The sequence below is a fragment of the Onychostruthus taczanowskii genome, unplaced genomic scaffold (assembly GCF_017590055.1).
Source record: "Onychostruthus taczanowskii isolate IOZ18803 unplaced genomic scaffold, ASM1759005v1 scaffold83, whole genome shotgun sequence".
Lineage (NCBI taxonomy): Eukaryota > Metazoa > Chordata > Aves > Passeriformes > Passeridae > Onychostruthus > Onychostruthus taczanowskii.
Window position 1 is genome coordinate 165796 of NW_024506221.1, and position 20649 is coordinate 186444.

At 38.0% G+C, this 20649-nt stretch overlaps 1 protein-coding gene across 2 annotated transcripts in view; it reads left to right on the forward strand.

Annotated features, from left to right (window-relative positions):
- PLPP1 (phospholipid phosphatase 1) overlaps positions 1-20649 on the forward strand; it is a 63300-nt gene that overhangs the window by 18663 nt on the left and 23988 nt on the right. The window contains exons 2-3 of one of the 2 annotated variants that reach the window (XM_041424564.1): positions 9887-10038; positions 13388-13668. In XM_041424564.1, the coding sequence (XP_041280498.1) occupies positions 9887-10038; positions 13388-13668 (433 nt within the window). The remainder of the gene's footprint in view (positions 1-9886; positions 10039-13387; positions 13669-20649) is intronic. The other variant, XM_041424563.1, reaches the window with a different exon arrangement.

The window sequence follows — 20649 nt, forward strand, 5'->3', positions numbered from 1 at the left end:
TCTAATCAGAGTACATCAAACATAATACTCATTCTTAAGTGGTAGGACTCTTTTTAGGCATATGCCCCTTGTTGCACAATGGGCCTGCTTGTCTTCAGAATGTAATAAGAAATGACCTGAACATATTGCTGTATAATAATAATTATAATACTAGAAGGTTTTGTTGGGGTAGACCTGTAATATAAAAGGCCTGGAATGGAAAATAACTTCAAGGAGAAAAAAAAACCCAACCCCAAAAAAACCAAAACATACATAGATCTTTTATTAAGTCTCTTGTACATAAAAGAAACTAGGTTGCATGAACATTAATTTGTTTTTATGACTTTTATGAAGATTTACAAGATGTGCTAGAAACTCAGGAGTCTTAAAAAATAAAAAATACTGTTAGGAATCATAATTCTGTTTGTAGCCTGAATCCTTTCTGTTGCCATTGCCACCTTTTATCAGGAAATAAAATGTCTGAGAAATTCATGTTTATTCTTTTCCAAGTGCCACTTCTTAATACAATGCTTCTCATTTTTCTAAATTGTTCTTTGTCTGGATGGGAACCACATTTTTTGTACTAGAATCTTTTGAGATTTAGGGTCAGACAAGTCTTGGTAGTGGTCTAGAAGACTGAATCTCTCTAGATGGCTTAGGCCAGTGTCTAGAGTAGCACACATTCATTAGATCTGACATTAAAGGAACCCCAGAAGATCTTTCTGATACTTCTATCTTACCAAGTCTTTTACATATATTTAGATAGTAATTCTGTGTAATTTAAAAGCCATGACTAGGCATTGTCCATGGCTTGCAGCTCTAGGAAGATTTGGGAATGACCAAATCATTTTTGGTTTTCCGTTTTCTGCATGGGACCAACTTTTTCAAGTGTAAATGACCAATTAATACTGTTTCTCTTTCAATGAGGTTCCAACTGTGTCTATTTGTTGGTGTCCTGTTCAGTTTGGCTTTTCTGGTAACATAAGATCCAAACTGATTTTTTTTTTTCCTCCAGTCATCTTGTTCTTCAGACTGCTGCCTTTAGTGACGTTCACACAGCCTGTGTTAGCTCCAGGGGTAGGTGACATGGGGGGAGGGAGAAGCACAGAGCAAGGAAAACCTCTCTGAAAAAAACATCCTTCTGACCAGAGCAACAGAACAACAGAGGAACGTGAGAGTTTTTGAGTTTTGTCTGCTCCCTGTTCTAGGATTTCTGTGGTTCCCTGCCAAGGCTTTGCTTGGCAGTTCTGTCCCAGAGCTGAAGGCTCGCAAGCCACTGGTAGGTTTCTATTACATCATGGACTGATGTAGAGAGAAAGTTCAGAACTTCTAACTCAGCTAAAGGCCTGCACTGAATATCTGGCAGACAAAGTAGTTCTCCACAGCTTGTTGCTACCAAAACAAATAATGCAAATGCTGATGTTCCTTACAGGGAAGTGTTTGTTAGCAAACAGAATTTTGGTCACTTCTCTGGGATAAGCACTGCTCTTTGGACCTTCTTTGAGACAAGGGGACACGATGGGGCCTGTAGGACTTAATTTCTCCACCTTGAACCCAATCAAAATTTGGGTACCTAGGTTACATTGATTTCTAAGTAGTTTAAATAACAACAAAAAAAGGCTGAATCAAAACATTCCTAGGTTTGGTGTGGCAAAATGTCCTCTGTATCATGATGACTTCCCAAAAGGGACCTAGGTAGCTTTGCTCCTGTGTCAGCTTTAACATGTTAGGCATCAGGCTTAATGTTTTTGGGAATGTCTGCTTATAGTATGTGTAACAGTGTTTTGACTGAAACTTTCCCTTCTACAGGGTAGCACAATCATACTTTGAAGGCAATTTACTGATTTCTTTTATGGCAAAAGAAACTGATTTTTTAATGCTGTTTATGAAAGGAATGTATTTTGAAAGAAAACTTCTATTGACAGCAGCTATTAGACTGACCAATATAAGCACTTAATGAGCTATTTTTATAGGTCTTCATGGACAAATGTAGTTACTGCTGTGATAGAGATCAGTAAATCAGGGGATTAATGAAACCTGTTGAAGACTGTTGATTGGTAGATGTGCTTTTCACTTTTTCAGCAGTGTCAAAGCTTTGTGACCCACTCTTGTTAATTTTGCAACTAATTGAAATGAAAACTGTTGTTTGACACTAGAGTGGACTCCAACTTGACTCTTAAGTTTCAGGTTACTTGTAAGAGGCTTTATTATGCTCTGACAAGACTGCCTCTTACCTGGTAAACTTTTTGAAAAGGTGTTCATGTTTTATGTTCATTGTGTTTTTTGGTGTATTTATGGCATTGGAAACTTTTTTAACAATGCTGTTGAACTTTGTAATCTGTCATGAGTTCTACTTTATACTAACTGTTCATCTTGTACTACTACAGATCAGCATTATCTCTGAACCCAACCTTATTCTGGGAATAAACTGCTATTATTTTGGTTCTCTTTTAAAGCAAACATAATAATAATAATAATCCATGGTTTTACTCTGTAAAGGTTTAATGTCGGGGTATTGCACTTTATTGAGTTGTTGAATTGACGAGTAATTCCTGGATGAGATCAGTGCTGTGGCGCCAGATGTTGAGAAGTAACAGCATCCAGCTTTTGGCTTCACTTTTTGATGTGTCCAGGGTGTGGGTCTTCTGGTGGGCTTGAAATCAGGTGAGGAAAGGTCTGAGGAGCACCATTTGCCTCTGTTACTTGTACAAATCATTCTTACTAAGTGCAGTTGTATTTTAAGTAAATAAACTGCAGCAACTTGCTTGTTAGCCCTGTGGACTTGGTACTGTACTTTCCTCAGCCCTTCAGGTACATTTCTGAGTACAGTGATGGAGATTGCACATAGCATCTGAGTAAGACAATTGGCATTTTCACAGTGGGAGGAACTCCAGACAAGGGCTTTTAAAGTGCTTAGTGAAGCCTGGTCACAGCTATGAGAAAGCCAAGCAGTCACACTGGTATAGAGGGGTTTTAAAATATTATTTAGTAGAGTATACAAAAGGGTAAAATGGAATAGGGAGAAATGTAGGTAGAGGGAGTTGCAACTTACATTAGTCTTGTAATTCAAGGAAAAACTGAAACCCAAACAGTCTCTATGGCATAGATTTTTCTTTTTCTCAAGTCTGACAGGCAATTATTAATATTGTACTGTTGACATTTAGGACTGAGGCCAGAGACTGGAGGGGGTGTCAAAAAAGGGAAGCAACTCCACTAGGAACCAGAGACAAGCAACAGGGAAAGTAAAGCAGAGAGTGTTCCTTGTTGTGCTGCCTCCTCTGTTTCCCTTAATCTGTCTCACATTGTTGTACCTTTTTCTCTTCTGCCTTGTGCAGGGAAATGCACCCCCTTTTTAGGAGAAAGCTGAATGCCAAAAAGATGGAACCATTAGTGATCTGAGGTGTGATGGTTCATTTCTTGGTATGTGCTCTCCTGAACTCTAAAACTCCTATGAGAAATGGAAAGTAGCCCTTTTCTTATACTGAGGAGAACCCAGAGTCTTAATTTAATCTGCAAAGAGGTTTTGACACCCTACCCAACCTTCACAGAATGTGAACAGTAATATCAGCTCAAAAGTTTTAACTAAGCTTTTGCAAAATGGGTGTTTTTCCAGGCAGTATTTCTAATGTTGTAATGAATACTGTGGATGTTCTTGCTGATGGAATTAGTAATGAAATACCTACAGCATATTTGGGAAAAATGTTAACTTCTACTTTGTATGTGAACTTTTGGTGTAAGGAGACTTGAACCTCAAAATATTGCTTAAACTTTTTAAAAAATAAATCTAGGAATCACTTCTAGTTTAAAGCTACAGCAATGAAGCTGGAAGCTGGCAGTAGATAACAGCACAGAAGTGGTGGCAGGTTTTTTTCAGGTGCTGGGAGAGAAGACAGCAAAATATTTTAAATTTTGTTTTGTTTCAGAACTCTGGAGAAAGGTTATTACTACCTAACACCCAAAAACAGATGTTGAAAACTACTTTGTCAGTAACATACTCACTGTTTCCTGGTGTCAGTCATATCTGTTCCTATCCTCATCCCTGTGATAAATGAGGAAGATGAAGAACTCAGGCTAAAGCAGCTTTTTTTAAAAGAAAATCTCATTATTATTTAGGTGTGTATATTCAAATGTGTACTTCAACGAAATATTAAGAAACTAAATAGTTATGAGATTGGAGAAGGAATTCTGAAATGAACAAATAATTCACTTAACAGTGAGAAGTAAGCAGTAGGAGTAAGTGCTCCTTGTCCTTTGCCAGGAAGGAAGATGTCAAGTAGAGCTGTCTGGGAGTCTGCCCTGTTCAGTGTAGTCATAAATGCCCTGGAGGGGAGAGAGCATGTGCAGTGAGGCAGCAAAGTAGGGAACTCAGAGCAATAAATACAAAAGATGGCAGTAACAGCTGGTGAGCTACAGCATGGATAAATGCTGAGTGATATCCTTCCTAAGGAGAGTGGGAAGGATGACTCTAGGGAGGTGTACGATCTGATGTTCTCTATCGTCAGGGTGGTAATGTGTCCAACTTTAATGGAGAGAACAACCTCATGCCCAGTGAAGAAGCCTAACCAAGATTAGATATTTGGACAGAAACAGACCTGTGTTATACAGGATATTTACAGAAAAAAACCTAACATAATCAGTCAGAAATCACTCCAGCTTATGAGGAAATAGAATCCATTATGAGTCACACTTTTGGACAAGGGTATAGTAATTGTTTAAAATATGTAGTCTTATCAGTTGAACTACTTGTGTTTCTACTCCATGTATTCTGACTGAAACACTTCAGATCCTGCATTTCTCCCTATAACTTTATTACAGATTGTGTTTGTAGTTCCTGAATTCTTGGTTGCTTGTTGGATCAGTATTGCTCTTTTTTCTAATATCTACTGTGTATGCACTTGACTGATTTACAGCCCTTAGACTCTGTTGAACTGTGCAAAACCAAACTCTTGTTTTTGAGATAATGAGGAATGTATCCTAACAGTCCTTCTCTGTCTGCACTTAAGATAGATGAATTAAAACCAAATGCATAAAGACATTTGCCAGTTCTGACTGAATACTGTTTCAGAGGAAATTTCTTGTCAAATTGGTTAGAAGTGTTAATGCCTTTGAAAAGACTTCTCTAATGGTCGTGCTATTATACTGATATACAACAACTGCAAGAAGTACACTATTTTCCCTCTGCTAGTTTGAACTGAGAAGCTCCCAAGTCAACAGAGTTCTTTAACCTCCAGATGCATGACTCTGAACTCATTACTGCACAAATCTCCATATGTTCTCTTGCCTCAGTCTTGAAGGGCTGTTTTGCAGGCAGAACTGGCTGGCCTTGATTTTCCACTATATCAAGGAATTGCCAGCTCTGTCAGCAGTACATCTGCTAGTTATTCATTAAGAATGCATATGCACTGCATAACACCAGCTTGTTTGCTTTATCCTTGAGATTACCCTACAGGTAACCTCTTCCCAACCATATAATTCCTCCTCACATACATGTTGTTATTTTCCTTTTAGGCAATCTCTTCACTGTATTACAACTAGCTTAGAAGATGAAGTGTACATCAGGGAAGCTTTTTGGAATTGTCATATGAGAAGTATTCAGCAGAGAGCTTTTACTGCTCCTCTGCTGTCTCCACTTCTTACATAAAAGGAGTACTTAAACTCCCCAGTTTTTTCTGCTTTCAGGGAAAATTGAGCAAAATAGGTATTTGTAGGACCTTTCTTTTAACCGAATGTGGCAATATGACTGTGGCAGATGAGTAGGATTTCTTCTCTCAGTGATCTGCTGTTGAATCTTTGCTATTTTTCTTGAGAAACTGCTTTAGATGTTTATGTGAATAAATCTGCTGTCAAAATACAGCACTTCCTATACTACAGTAAACATTTTTTCCTCAGTTGTATCTGTGAAATTAAAGACATTGACACTAGTGATGGTGGTACCATTATAAAGACGAGGATCATTTGGTATCTTCAGTCATATCCTGTCTGCCTGTACCAGGAGCTTCCATGCTTAGGAAATTGCCTCCATGATGCAAAAACGTATTCCTGTCTTCTGAAATTATGATATCTGTCAGGGTGAAAAAGTAACATGTCTATCCCAGCTGTAGGGAAACTCCACTGTTTTGCTTGATATAGTAAAGAGCTTTGCCTCTTTATCCCTCAGTGACAGTTCTTCTGCTTGCTTGTTCTGCTTGCAGTAATAAAAAAGCTAAACTATTTTTTCCTGTCCCTTTATTGTCTTAAAGGGAAACTTCCATTGCAGAGAATACTTAACCTATATATTTGAAATAATTTTGATTTGATTTTAGAAATAAAAACACCCTGAAAACCCACAACAGCAGACTTTACTGATTTATTTAAAATAGAACAGAACCCTCAATATTGTGAGAAGGTTCTCTTACTGGCTTCACATGCCAGAAACACTTGATGCCCCTCTGGTTTGACTTCTACTTTTCTGCTCTCTCCCACCAGTTAATAATAGTGAAGTCAATCCATGCATGTTAAAAAGATGTAAGTTAAACCTGCTCTATGGAGCATGTTCTGAGGGATTAGGTATTGACATTGGAGAATACTTTAACCAAAAAGATACCAAAAGCCCCTACTGGCATGGTTTTTCAGGCTAATGACTGCCGTGAATTGAGCCAGAGGTAAATTACAGATATTCTAATTCTGTGACTTCAGTTTACAGTTTAACAGTGTTAAGTTAATCTGATCAGTTTCACTGTAATCTGTTTTTTAAAAATTAAAACTTTTCTCTCAAGCTTTCATGGAGCATGTATCCTTTCAACACCGAAAGGTGCTGAGAACAGCAGTAAGATAAATGACTGGTGGAATTACTTCAATCTGTTGTGTAGTTGGGGGAAACTAAAGAAAGACTTGTGATGTTTACTATATATTTCAGTACATAGGTCTTCCAATTAATGGTTACTTAATGGCTGCCACATAGATACCCAGAACTTTTAAGACTCAAAGTAAAGGAGATGGAAAGAAATTATGGAAGAGAAGACAATTTTATTTTAGCTGTTCATACTTGATTACAAAACAAAACAAAAACTGACTTGGAGTGGTCTGGTATTTTGTTTCCATGATGTGGATACAGGAAGGTGCAATTACAGGCTAATTACATCATAATCTCAATATTGCTGAAGAATGAGCACACACATTTCAAGCAGCTTCACTCAGCATGGAACAACACAGAGGAACTGCATGAGGGACTTCATTCCTGTGATCCACACACCTTTTTATTTCTGATTTAGTAGATGGAAAGTGCATTTTAAAAAGTTCCCTCTGAATAACTCCATCATCCTGAAAATTTCCAGTCTCTCACCTTGAGAAGCTGAAACATCCAGGTGTGAGTTAGAGGAAATGAGGAATAAGGGACCATGCCACCATTATTCACAGAGCAGGTCTTTAAAATGGGTGATTCAGCGCTAGTGATTCGATGTCAGTGACACTATCTAACTATAACCACAGGTGTTTGTGGCAGTGTGCTGAAGCTGTGATAAGGTTTTTTTGGGCTGAACTTAATTTTGTGAACAACTGCTTTACCATGATAATCAAAACTACCCACTGTAAAGAACTAACCATGTAAATCATTAAGAAACTCTTTATCTGTATATGCCTAATTCTCTACATTTGGAGGTCCAAACAATACATTTTTCTCAAATACTCAGTCTGGAATGTTGGTGTTAGTATGTGTGCAGGGCAAATGACAAAATTTTCATTTCATACCTATTTTGTAGGATAAATGGTGTTGGAAACACTACAGCATTATGTTGACAAGTCACCTTCCCTCACCATGGCTGCACGTGTTTCTGCCTCAACCCTGACCCAAGTCAGCTAACTACTAAACAATTGATGGTGTATCATGACATCTGTCACAATACCAACACAAGAGGAGGGAAAAAATAATCCACAGTCTTTTTCAAAACCCTCATATTCTTCCTGTTAAGAGAAAGGGAGAGGAATTTTTTCTTCATAGGAAAGGCTGTGTTTTTGCACTGTACTGCAGAGTCTAGCTCCCAGCCTTTGTGCTGGCTGGTATCTGAATGGTGCAGTGTTTTGGTGAGGCTCTGGCTTGGCTCTTAGCCCATCCTGCTGTCCTCTTGCTTTGTTGGTGTGCTTGGATGGCTTCCAGAGCTGTGTCAGTTGTAGTCCCACTGGCATGGAATTGGAAACAACACCTCTTGACAATGACAGTGGTCTTTTTCTACCACTTTTGGAGGGGAGATTTTGCATGCTATTGGTTTCGTGACAGCAGCAGTACAGAGGGTACCTGGTTCTTTGCAACAGGCTTAGCTGGAATGCATGGGCCCACATTATAGACATACATATAACTGATATCTGATCAAGAAATGAGTTTGTGTCATTCACCAGAGTTCACTTCAGGGAAATTTTCACCTTTTGAGCCATTAGCTTTTTGTTTGTTCTTTTGTTTTCAAACTGAAGTATTATTTTAAGCACTTTATGGTGTGCAGAATAAAACTGATAGTAAATGGTTAGTAAAATCCCAGTTATATCACTTGTGATGGTCCCAGGAGTCAGGCTTAGTTTGGAGGACTTCATGGGTGAAGGGAGAGAGGGAAGAGGATTGGAAAGGATCCTAGGTCTCTTTCCTAACAGTTCTGTTGATGCTGGGTATCTTTTGTTCCCTTTTTCTCCTGCTCTTTACATCTTTAGTTTTATTTGCACATGCTTATTATGGGGCTAGCTGTGTATCTGGAAAGGAAGAGGTAGGTTATGCCTTGGCTCAGTGGTTTTGAGGAGAGAACTGAGACTACAACAACATTTACTTGTATTGGGAAGGAAGGATGGAGACTGTTTTTATCTTTCTGATCCCGTAACATTGGATGGGAGTGTCTCCTCCAGATAATTTTTGTTTAAAACTTTAAAGTGGCGTGCATTTTATGTGCAGCACAACTGAATTTTATGTCATAGCATAAAGTCAAGGGCTTTTATGCTACTGGGCTCTGCATGCCTAAGCTAAAGACGTTTATTTATTTTTTTGTTAAACTTTTTTGTAGTCCTCCACCGCTTGTTTTCCATACAGCCATTTCTTTCCAAGAGTATTCATCCCTGTACACAAACAGATTGTGCAGATGTTGTATGTGCATTAAGGATAGAGGAACAGGATTTAGAAATGGGATTCTATCAGTTTATGGTAATTTGCACCCTATGTTGAATTTTTCAAAAAAACCTTTGCTGTTCAAATGACTTACTTTTGGTTTGTGTTGTGGGTACCTTGATGTGCAATAGCATGCAGCATTATGCAGCTTAGTTTTATGTCCTGTAGGTATTAGATTAAGCCAAAGGCATCCTCTTTGGTGGAAGAGATTGGAATAAAATCTCCATTCCTTGAGGCTGTAGGTCATTCTAGGAAGATGCCCAGTGCGTGAGGAAGTGAGAGAATCACATGCATGTGTAATTTCCTTTTTTCCATATTCCCAAATACTCCCTCTGCACTTGCACTCCCTTGAAAGCACCTCCTTTTCTGCTTTCATGAAATGCAATTTATGCTTTTCTGACTTGTAGAGCTGTCCAGAGAAGGTGTACCGGGGCAACTGTTGCTCACTGGAATATAAAGAAAAATTTGATAATTGTACCCGTAGCAGCAGATTGAGCACCTCTGTGGTTGTCACTGAACTATTTACTCAGTCATGGTTTTGGCATTCTTCCACACTTGAAGTGCCACAAACATGAAGATGAGAGGAATCCTGCCTTGCTCTCCTTCATTCAGCAATCCTTCCTGGAAGCTACAAAGTCAAGGCAGTAGTCACTGGCCAAGGGAAGTGCATAACCTTCTAACTTCCTGCATGCCCATTCCTCTTTATGCACTTCTCTTTGGAAATGTGGGGGTATGATCTTTGCCAGTTTGTTTTGGTTTTGTAATGTATTTTGTATTCCTTTTTGCCAGCTGGCTTGCCTTTTGCAATTCTCAGTTCACGACGTACCCCCTTCCAGAGAGGCGTTTTCTGTAGTGATGAATCCATCCGGTATCCATACAAAGAGGACACCATTTCTTACAAATTGTTAGCAGGAATAATTATTCCTTTCAGTGTAATTGTTGTAAGTTAAACTTTTTCTTCATTGCTTTTGATTTCAGTGGGGGTGGGGAAGACAGAGGAGGGTTAATCTGTTAATACAGGTTTACAAAACTATTCTGTAAGATTTCTTAACCTTATGTCCTTAGACCAGGTGCTAAAGCAGTAGAAATGGTGGTTTGGCAAGAATAACTAAAAGGTTTTCTGTAACTGAAGTAAAACAGATAGAATTACAGAACAGAAAAATAATACCTTAGAACCTTAGAACTATGGTGGCTTAATTCTATAATCTGAGAGATTTTACCATATTTGTTGAAAATGACACTAATGTGTTGTAACTGTCACAAGTCTTTTTATTTCAGGATCTGCTAGTTTCAGAATATCATTGTGCATGACCTATTAAGTCAGTATTTTTTATCTGCCGCAAAATCTTTGGGAATACTTCTGTGTGTGGAAGTGTAACAACAGATACTAGACTATTTAAAAGAAAGATTATGGTTTCTAGTCAGATGTTGTCAAAAGCATAAATAGAATAAAAAGAATAAGTAGGTGTGGAGTTTTGCCCTGGATATTTCCCTGAAGGTCAGGATAAAACTCTGTGCCCATTTGTATTTAAGTTACTGCAGGGGCTTGCTTTCATACTGCACCTAACCTGGCTGAAAACAGGGTACTTTTCTTCTTTCCTCCTCTTCACACCAGATCAGTGAGCTGGACAGATTCTCTGTGACTACCAATTTGGGATCTCTCTCTGACCACAACTCCTAGGTCAGCTGAACTGTCTCAAGCACATAGAGACTCTCTATCCCTAATATTTAATTATATGCTATCAGCTGAGCTAACCTAATATCTTGCTATGTATGGACAAAAGTTGATGTTCTGCTGCCTGGTCTGTTGCCACCTCTTGTGGCTTGTCTGAGCCAGGATCAGCTGGTGAAATTTCTTAGCCTGGCAGAAAACAGCAGCTTTCCTTGACTACATGGAGTGCAAATGGCCCCTGGAAGAATACCAGTGCTGGGACAAAAAATAGCTGGGACGTGTCCTCACAAGCAGAGGGGGCAGTTGGACCTCTTCAGTTACCCATTTCATGTCCTAAGTCTGACAGGACTGCCCTGCAGTTCCTACAGTGGCCCTTCCACAGGGGCCTCAAGATCCCTGTCCAGATGTGCTGAAAAGATTCAGTCTCCACTGATGGTTCTGTTGGGCAGCATCCAAACTCATCAGAGCCATACTTTGAACAGAGTTAAAACTTTCTTATGCCAAATAAGATTTTTAGGTGTGTAAATATTTATCCAAGTATATTTAGGAGCCAAAAATGAAAAGGCAGAGCTAAAGGTAATCCTTAGTATTGACCAGCTGTTTCTCTGGGCCAATGGGTTTCAGTCAGGAGGGGTATTATGATAATCTAACTCTGCCTTCCATAGGGACTGCATGGATTTTTATCAAGGTATCAGCATAAAGGTCAATTTTCAGCTCATATTTGGTTTTGGGTTGAATTTTTTTTGCAAGTGTAGAAATATGTTCTGAGAATTGAAGCTGTCTGCTTCAAAAACTTACAGAAATGCTTCTGAAGCAGATGAAATTTTGGGTGGAGGGAGGGTTTGTGTGTTTTGTTAACTGGCAAGTGGCTTATGCTGAAGATCCTGCCTTTAAGATAAGACTATTTTTTTTTCACCCTGTTACTACCTTTGTGTAGTCAGTATTACCTGAGAGCATCAGTGCTTGGTCACAACTGAAGCCCATAGAGCTGATTTCATTTCTAGAGCAGCTAAAACAGCTGAGTGAGGAAGAAGAGAATAGAACATGGGAAGATTGATGTATTGCCTTGAGTACTTGGCTACCAGCCATTTGCAGCTCAGGGACCTCCTGAGTCAGAAAAGGCTCCACTAAATATAGCTTTTTAATGGATGTATTCCCTTTGGATTAATCCAATCTCTATTTGAGCCCATATGAATATTCAGCTAACTAAGTTTCTTTTGCAACATCAGGGAATATCTTTTAGTTGTGAAATCAGGCTTTTCTGTCAAGATTGCTTCATAATCAGATGGTAAAAGCAAATATTGGTGTCCTTTACTCAGTGCTTAGTCAGATTATTGAAGATGGAATATTCTTTGATGACTGTCCAGTGTAGTAATTGCACTGACATCAACTAATTTTTTAGTACCTGACATAAGTGACCTTCTTGCAGGTTTTGCAGCAATATTATTTGAAAGGGATTAATTATTTACCTGTGTGGCTATTTGTGCTCAGCCATCTTACTTAAGAGGTTACTTTCTGGATTAGGTGTCTGTGTACTTTACTGAAGACTTTCTCAGCTTTAGTCCATGTTCTGGTATTTCTCTGCTTCAGCCCATGTTTGAGTATGGTGGAGAGTGTAAAGCTTCATTATTGTCACCCATGTGGCAGTATTGTCTGTTTGCCTCCATGTGCCAAGCCTTTGACAAGCTGTCACTCCATGTGCCTGGGTGGCAGGGTCTAAGTAATGGCTTCATTCACCAAAGCTCTGCTTTGCTGGGATCCAGGACCCAGCACCTCAAGTGACAGAGCCATAATTTTAATTTTTACATGATTTTTCAAGGTAACTTTACATATATACATCCAGTCCTCTACACATCTGATGATCTGTATTAACTGATCCTTTCTATACAGAATGGGACCAACTGGTTCAATATTCAGATTATCTGGAGTGAAGTTCTGTATCTGGCATAAGGAAAAACTTACTTTCTGCCAAAGATGAAGTTGCAAGAAAACAAAATTAGATCTGCTTTCTTGCCAGCACTTGATACATGTATCTTGGACAAGTAGGGTGAAAAATTCTTGGAAAGGCCTCAATAAGGCCTGTCTTTCCCTACCCCCATTAGTCTTCTTTTCTCCCCAAGGATTTAATTCCCTTGAAGAATGGGAAATTTCTTGGTTGAAACATCTGGCCTTTCAGATCTGGATATAAAGTTTCAACCCTTCAGAATAGTTTCTGGTTTCATGAAAAACCTAACAAGCTTTGAAAAATTTTACTCAGTAGAAGTTAGTTGAAGACTCAATGTAAAGTGAAGTTATGCAGGAAAAAATGTTTCTAATTAGGGCCATACCAAGTAATACAGTTAAATGTTATTCCGAGAAGGCTTTGTTTTAGTAAGTATTCTGAAAATAATATGATTAAGTTCAACATGAGGTAGGGTAAAGGAAAAAGGTGTTTCTCTTCTGTGTAGAAGTGTTTATAATGTTTGGACATGGTTACTGCTGACTCTTGGAAAACTTAAATTTGCAGCTTAATGTTTATAAAAAAATAGTTTCTGAAACTGTGAGTATTAACAAAAATAGCAGAATACTTTTCTTTTAATGTTATTATCTTTAACTTGTTCTCCTTATTTCTTTTTCAGATAATCGTAGGAGAGACTCTCTCGGTCTTTTATAATAATTTGCACTCAAATTCGTTTGTCAGAAATAACTACATAGCCACTATTTACAAAGGCATTGGGACGTTCATTTTTGGGGCAGCTGCTAGCCAGTCGTTGACAGACATTGCCAAGTACTCCATAGGTAGACTGCGTCCTCACTTCATTGCTGTGTGCCAGCCCGACTGGACACGGATCAACTGCAGCCTGGGCTACATTGAGAACTTCACTTGCCATGGGGACAAAGCAAAAATCAGTGAGGGAAGGTGAGTCTGACTGACCTTGTATACTTGGTTGCATAACATATTTGTTAACGTGGGGCAATGAGTTTGGTAATGCTGCTGCAGTTTTTGTGCTTCTCCTAGAATAAATCTATTGTAATGAATTTTAAAAATTAAACTGTGTCTAGACCCTGGTTTGTTTTTTTTTTCAATTTGTGAAATCTTGTTAATTAATATACAGATAAATGCCTAATTAAGAGTTTGTTTCTGCTTATGGGAGATTGTCTTTTTTTTTTCTGTGTCAATTTGCTTTTATTTGTTTCTAAAATGTTTGCATCCCAACAAAGAGAAGAATTTGAAATCTGCCTTAGAAATTGGATGTAGAACAGCAAACGAAATGTTTTAGTTGTGGCATGAAAGCAAATAAAAACTGCATCCATTTAAATGTATGGAGGTCTATTAAAGTCACTCTGTCAATTTTTCTCATTATTAAGAATTTTAAAATCTTAAATACTTAGAACTGCCAGTTCAATTGCAGCAAGATACTGTGGAAACAAAAATAAAGCCTCTGATACTTCAAACTTTAGTTGTTTTGCTGTAAACTCAGTGTTTGAGTGCTGCTGGAAATGCTAGAAGAATGCTCAGAATAAACTGAATGGCTTGAGTGACCATACATTTACAGAGACTTCTTTTTCCAGAAGTTCTATATACTATCTTAGTTAGATCATCTCTGTGTAGTTTTTAAGTAGATGTGTGTAGTTATGCTCACTGTCCTGTGTGCTTCTTTGCTCTTCTGGCATGTGTTCCCTATAATGTTCCAGTAGCATGGTATTTTTCAGTAGCCTTAGGAAAATGTTGATGAAATGTGAATGGCTGGTGGTGGTAGAGGAGCAAGTGCATGGATAGGCGGTAGAACAGCACACTGGGTACGTGTGGCAGGGGATACAGGGGTGGCTTCTTAGGGAAGCTGCTATGTCCCACAGAGCCAGTGCCAGCCAACTCCAAGTATTTAACTTCTTCAGGAGTCTAAAAGAGCTTCTTAAGTGTAAAGAGGAGTGTGGAGAAAATTTGAATTGCTTGTGATGACTGAAATGGTCCTGAAATAGTCTTTCTGGGTTTTGGGGATGTTGGAAAAACAGGAGTTAGCTTATGATTAAACAAAAGAAAAATAGTTTTTTTGAGTAGGAGAATAGAATGGGGGAACAATGGCATCGTGATTGTGTATCTTGCATTCTTCCCTGTGTTTTGATGTCTCAGACATCTATATTGGAAACAAGATTTTTTTTGTCATCTCTTAACTGATCAGCTGTTAGGTTTGTATTTCCTACTACTGTCATGTTTCCCTTTTCTGTTGCTGCTGTTTCCCCTGTAGAATGATGTGAGAGGGCTCTCCTCTTTGGTCAGAGCTTGCTTTGAAGTGCTCACTTGAGCATGTACTTGGCTGTGGGGCTTCTGCTATCAGATGAGGCTTTTGCACAGGAAGCTCTAAAATAATAAGTTAGCAAGGGATCAAAGAAGCATAGCATAGCTTAAAGTTGGATATTGCCCTGTAGAGGTGTATGACCTGGATGCAGTGATCCAGTAAATCTTCTGGGGTTTCTCATGGTCTTGGGCCCTGTGCCCACACAGAGGCCAAGTGCCCAAGGGCATTAACCTTTCAGTTAATAGCCCACTAAGAGGAGAGAGGTGGATTGCAGGCAGTTTTTTACAGGAAGCTGGAAGAGGTCAGTAATCTCTCAAGCTGTAACCCAGAGATTAATTTCTACATCAGTTGACAAAATTTTTAGTGGCACACCTAGTACCATCTGCTGTTGTTGGCACAGATTAAATAGGCAGGTAGAAACGTAAAGGAAGAATGAAAACAGGACAGTCATAGTGTTGCATGTAAAATTAAATGTTCTAAATTGAACCTATGTACCTCTATGGTACTAAAACTTGAGGTTGCATTTGAATGTTTTTAAAGATTCATGCTTGATTGTACAGTCAAAAAGACAAACTAATATTTTATTGTTTCATTGAAAACAATGAGAACAGTGTAAAAATTCCTTGTGTGCTTCCATTATTCATATTGTATTTTGTGATTGGTTATCTCTTCCCTTCTCATTTTTTCTTACGATTTTTTACTAATCAAAAGTATAAAATAGCTTCAGTATGGAGCATCCCTGGGTAGATTAGACTTCTTGTTCTAAAGTAGAATAAGTGTGTGTGTGTGTTGAAGAGATAGGTGTAAGATGGAAGCTTCTAAAGTATACTTTGGAAATGGTACAGAACTGAGGTAATCAATCAGTGCTTCCATTTCCTTCTTAACAGTAAAACTGGAAGAAGAAACTTTTGAAGTAGTTTATTTTTTCCCACATGAAGATTAAGGAATAAGCTGTATAAGTTCTTTATAGTAGTGGGATGTGTATGTTTGGTTCAGCATGGGTTCAAACCACTTGCAGGAACTTCTGGAAGACTAACCTCAAGAAAACAGCCTGTGTTTCTGGAAGCCCATAAGTTTTATGGTTGGAAGCTGAGAATGTTTTAGGCAAACATACTGCATATTGTATTCCAGTACTGTTTCATGTAAATCTGATGTTTCCAACTCTTTGCATATGTTTACAGTGTGGTAACATGGAGGCATGAGAGAAAAACAGTAATTAGTTTTTATTGTTCAGTGGCAACAACAGCATTACAATACAGGATTGCCTTACCAGGAATGTAAGTTGATGGATTAGGATTGATTGTCTAAATGAGTAAAGTACCCATGAATTACAGTTAATTTCGGAAAGGATAAACCAGTCTCAGTATCAAAAGTTTTTTAAAAGGTTTAATAAGGGATAAAAGGGACAGTAAACAGTGCTGAGTGCATAGGTGTAGCTAGAGGCACACCATTTGATTGTAACAGCTCTTCCTATATACCTTTCCCATTGCATTGGTCAAATACATATTCATAAAAATTATACATATTCAAACATTTATTTGAACTCACATGTTCTGGGAATTCTTTAGCTTTGTTCAACCCTTGACTTGCTTTTTAGAGTATGTGCAGTAATATATATTGTGTTTTTGAGAGTCATGTGTCACTTACTCACCATGGCCCCCCCATTTTGTGTTTTCAGCAGGTGACAGTTATCAACAGTTGAAGGGTCAATGGCAGGAGTCCTTATCACATCCATTCCTTGAATATTACCTGACTAAGCAGACAGTTTTACTTACTTCCACAAGTGCTTTCAATCAACATTAGCTGTATTACAAATATATCTGAATTATTCTCATTATTGTCACTTAGGTACAAAAATAGAAGCCTTAGTTATTATTTCACAGCTGCAGCTACTTTTGTAAAAGTGAATATTTTGTGAAAGCTAAAACTGTAATGTATGTTTATCATACTGTTCACTAACTAAAATATCATATATAAATGATGTTCTGAAAATACAAGCTACATAGGGGCCATAGCATTGGCCACAAAAAACGGACAAATTATACTATATCAAAAGCAGTTAAATGTGATTATAAACTGTACTATATCAAAATCGTTAATAATAATTTGTAAAAGCCAAGAACTACTTAGTTATCTATAACAGTTTCGCTTTTCTAACCTGAGGTTACCTGAGGTTAATAAAACAGTTTTTGCGGACTGAAGCATCTTGTTCGCTATACATCATGTTGAAGGCAGTCCTTTTCAGGTTTAAATACCTTAGGCTCTCCTTGACAACTTTTATAGTATGTATGCACTTTGCTTTGCTGAGCCAGCAGCAGTAATCAGAGGATCACAAACACAGTAGTGTGCTTAGTAAATCGGATTCATGTTTGTTGAAAGATGCATGTAAGAGTGGGCACATATACATCCAAGTTTGTAGCACTTAAACATCTCTAAAATATGCATAACAATCACTGGTTATATAAAAAAAAATCTGGTTAAATATTAACATGGACTTTTTTCTGTGCCTCACTGTAAGGCAATCCATTCCTCAGGCAGTGTTTGTCATTTAATTTAAGATAGACACAGGAGCTTGCAAGGTGCTACTGAATGGCACTTTCCTGAGGTGAATGGCTTGTACTGAAATGCCATCTCAAGCTTTTATGGAGATGTTGCTAGGTTTGCTGTCAGCTGGTTTTGTGTAGAGCTGTGTAGTATTCCTTCTAAATAAATATTAAGAGCAGTAACTCAGTAAAGATGCCTGACCTGGCTTGTTTTAGTTACAGAAAATTAAATTTGATATAGAAGCACAAGTTTTAGTGTCTACAAACGAAGAAAGATCAAAGTCATCGTGTTCTGTTGTCACTGGTGCTTGCAAAATTAGCAAGCCACTTTTAGTGTACTGGTATATACTTTAATGCTGCTGAATTGCCTTTAGGGTACTTTCCTTAGCACCTATAAAGATAATGACTAGTCAGTTGGCTGTTTCCCCTTTCAAATAGGCAAAGCAAGGCTCAGTAAAATAGGTAGGTGTGCCAGGCTATAACCCTGATAAAGTGTGATGTGAGTAAGCAGTGTTTACTAATCTCTTTGGCTTTTGCAGCTTTCATTTTTGCTCCTCTTAATTTTCTTCTGGATTTCCACTGTATACCTTTGCCTGGCCTTGAGTGAATTGGCAAAACACCCAAATTTCTCAAGGAGAAGTAGGTAGGTAGGACACATGATAGCTTCTGCCTTGGTTATTGTTAACTAAGGCATGTTTCCAAACCTGTCTGCTCTAACCAGTCCATGGCAGATTGGCATATGTCCTGTTTGTTAGCTTTCCTGCATCCACAAGACTGAACAGAAACCACAGCTGTTCCGCAGCAGCTCCGAATTAGTATTTCAGTATTCCTCTGGTGAGTATACTTTGCTGTAGTTGCTGGTTGTCTGAAATGAGTGTGTGAACAGTGAGGCTTAGAGTCTAGTAGAGTAACAAAGGAGAACATCAGAAGCTGCTCTTTTCCTCTAGTATGCAGACACTTGATTGCTCTGGAATAGACTTTTTGGCATCTGGCAGAGGGGAAAAAAGAGACAACTTTATATGGTATTTGTTCAGTAATTCTGAAATATATTGTGCTTCAAGATTTCAAGACAGTGATAATGTGCCTTCTGACTCTTTATCATTGGGATGTACTGAACTATGTGGCAGTATCATCTGGTGACTCCCAACTCATTTTGACAATCAGGAATTGGTAATTCAACATTGGTTGCCTTTGTGTAGAACAGCATTTGTAATCTCAAGCAGGAAGCAGAATCTAGAATCCAGGGAACACACTTGACTAGATGGACCTGAACTGGTAAAGGTCAGTGTTAATTATCATCTTAAGCAAAGAAGTAGCATTTCCTCTTGGTTGTAAAATTTAATCTCAAAAAGGTTAAATTTAAATACTTAAATAAAGGTTCTGTTGATATTTTTTTGAGGCGATTGAGAACTGAGAAATGATAATTAGTGTTTCCAGTTTTATTAAGTTCTGTCTACAAGAAATAAAAATGAAAACAAAATCAAGTAAAGCTTCCTAAGCCTTCCCAGCAGAGAGAGAGTCAAAACTGGACAAAAACTCTACAAAATCTATGAAGAACACCCAAAGCAAACTTCTGATATTTACAAGTTGTGTGTGTTTTAAAGAATATTTGAATTAGTCTTATTTAATTTTCAAACAATGTAGCAGGTGCTATATAGAGCTTACAGTATTTTTAGAACTTAATTTAGGATTGTGCTGTCACTTTGGTGAGTGTGTATAAATATATATAATTTTATAAGCTTGGCAATACAAACTGCATTTTAAAGCTTTGTGTAAAGGTCAGGTGTATTGAATCTGATACTATTTAAACACACATTTTATCCACAAAATGTTAAAAATAAGTATTGTGGCATGAAGTATGCTGTACTCTTACTCAGTGTCTGCTGAATTATTTCACAGGGATGATAATATACTAGGGTGTAATAAAGTACTAGTTAGTGCTCATGCAAATGATGTCTCCCTAGAACTTCAAAGCTTTAGAGTGTACTTCTTTGAATTTTCTTGTTTTAAAATAATTTCCTGCAGTAATCGTGTAGAAAAAAAAGTAAATTTACAATGTCTGTATTCAGTAAGGAAACACAAATTTGCTAATGTTGTGTTGAATTGACAGCCCTTGAAAGCAAAATCCTTTTATTTAGAGGCATGTGTTCCTCTTCTTCCACCTATTCCCGGTTTTCTATTGTGCCATAGTGGATATGTAAATCTCTGAAACAGACTAACCGGGACAAATCCACTTAGTGAATACAAGCTTAAGAATCAACTCAGATACCTGGTTATTGTTATAAAATTATTCTTCATAGTTTTGGATATAGCAAGATAAGTATTTTTATACCAATGATGGTGAGAGCTGTTTTTTTAAAAAAAAAGTCTTTATAAAATGTCACCATAAAAAGGATTAAGTTATTCCAGAAAATAAATATGCTGGCTTCTTTTGTTTCTCCTAAAAGATCATATCTTTTGAGTTACCTTCCCCCCACTGTTATAATGTCCACATCATCTTGAAGACTGTGGAGATGTTACAGTGATTGGCAAGAATGATTTAAATATGTCATTAATGTGGGGGTAGCTGTGGAGTTTTGAGAGAGCCCTGTGGAATACTCGTCCATTTTCCAGCCCTTGGATGGACACACTGGCTCCTTCACATGGCTTTTCAGAGGTATCTCGACAGCCTCTTCATGGCATCATCTGCCTTGCTCAGCACCACTGGATGTGTGTCTCATGGACTCAAGGGCTTGTCTTGCTTCTTACTAAGCTGGTAAGATCCTCTGTGGCTGGATACTACCTCTCCTCGCTGAGCTTTGCTACTAAGCATGAGCACCTGGGAGGCTAGAAAAGCTCTTTCTAATTGCTGACCTTCTGTAATGAATTTGCATTTTGTTTTTATGCCTCTCCAGCTGTACCTTATCATCAGTTAAAAAAGGAGAAGGATCAACATATGGTTTAATTTCTTGAAACCTTCAATTCACTAACTTTTACTCTGAAGTTTATTTATTGAGCTGTCATTTAAGGTGTAGATTTGGAGGCCTTCCTGTCTCTTAAAACATGTACTGTTGAGGTATT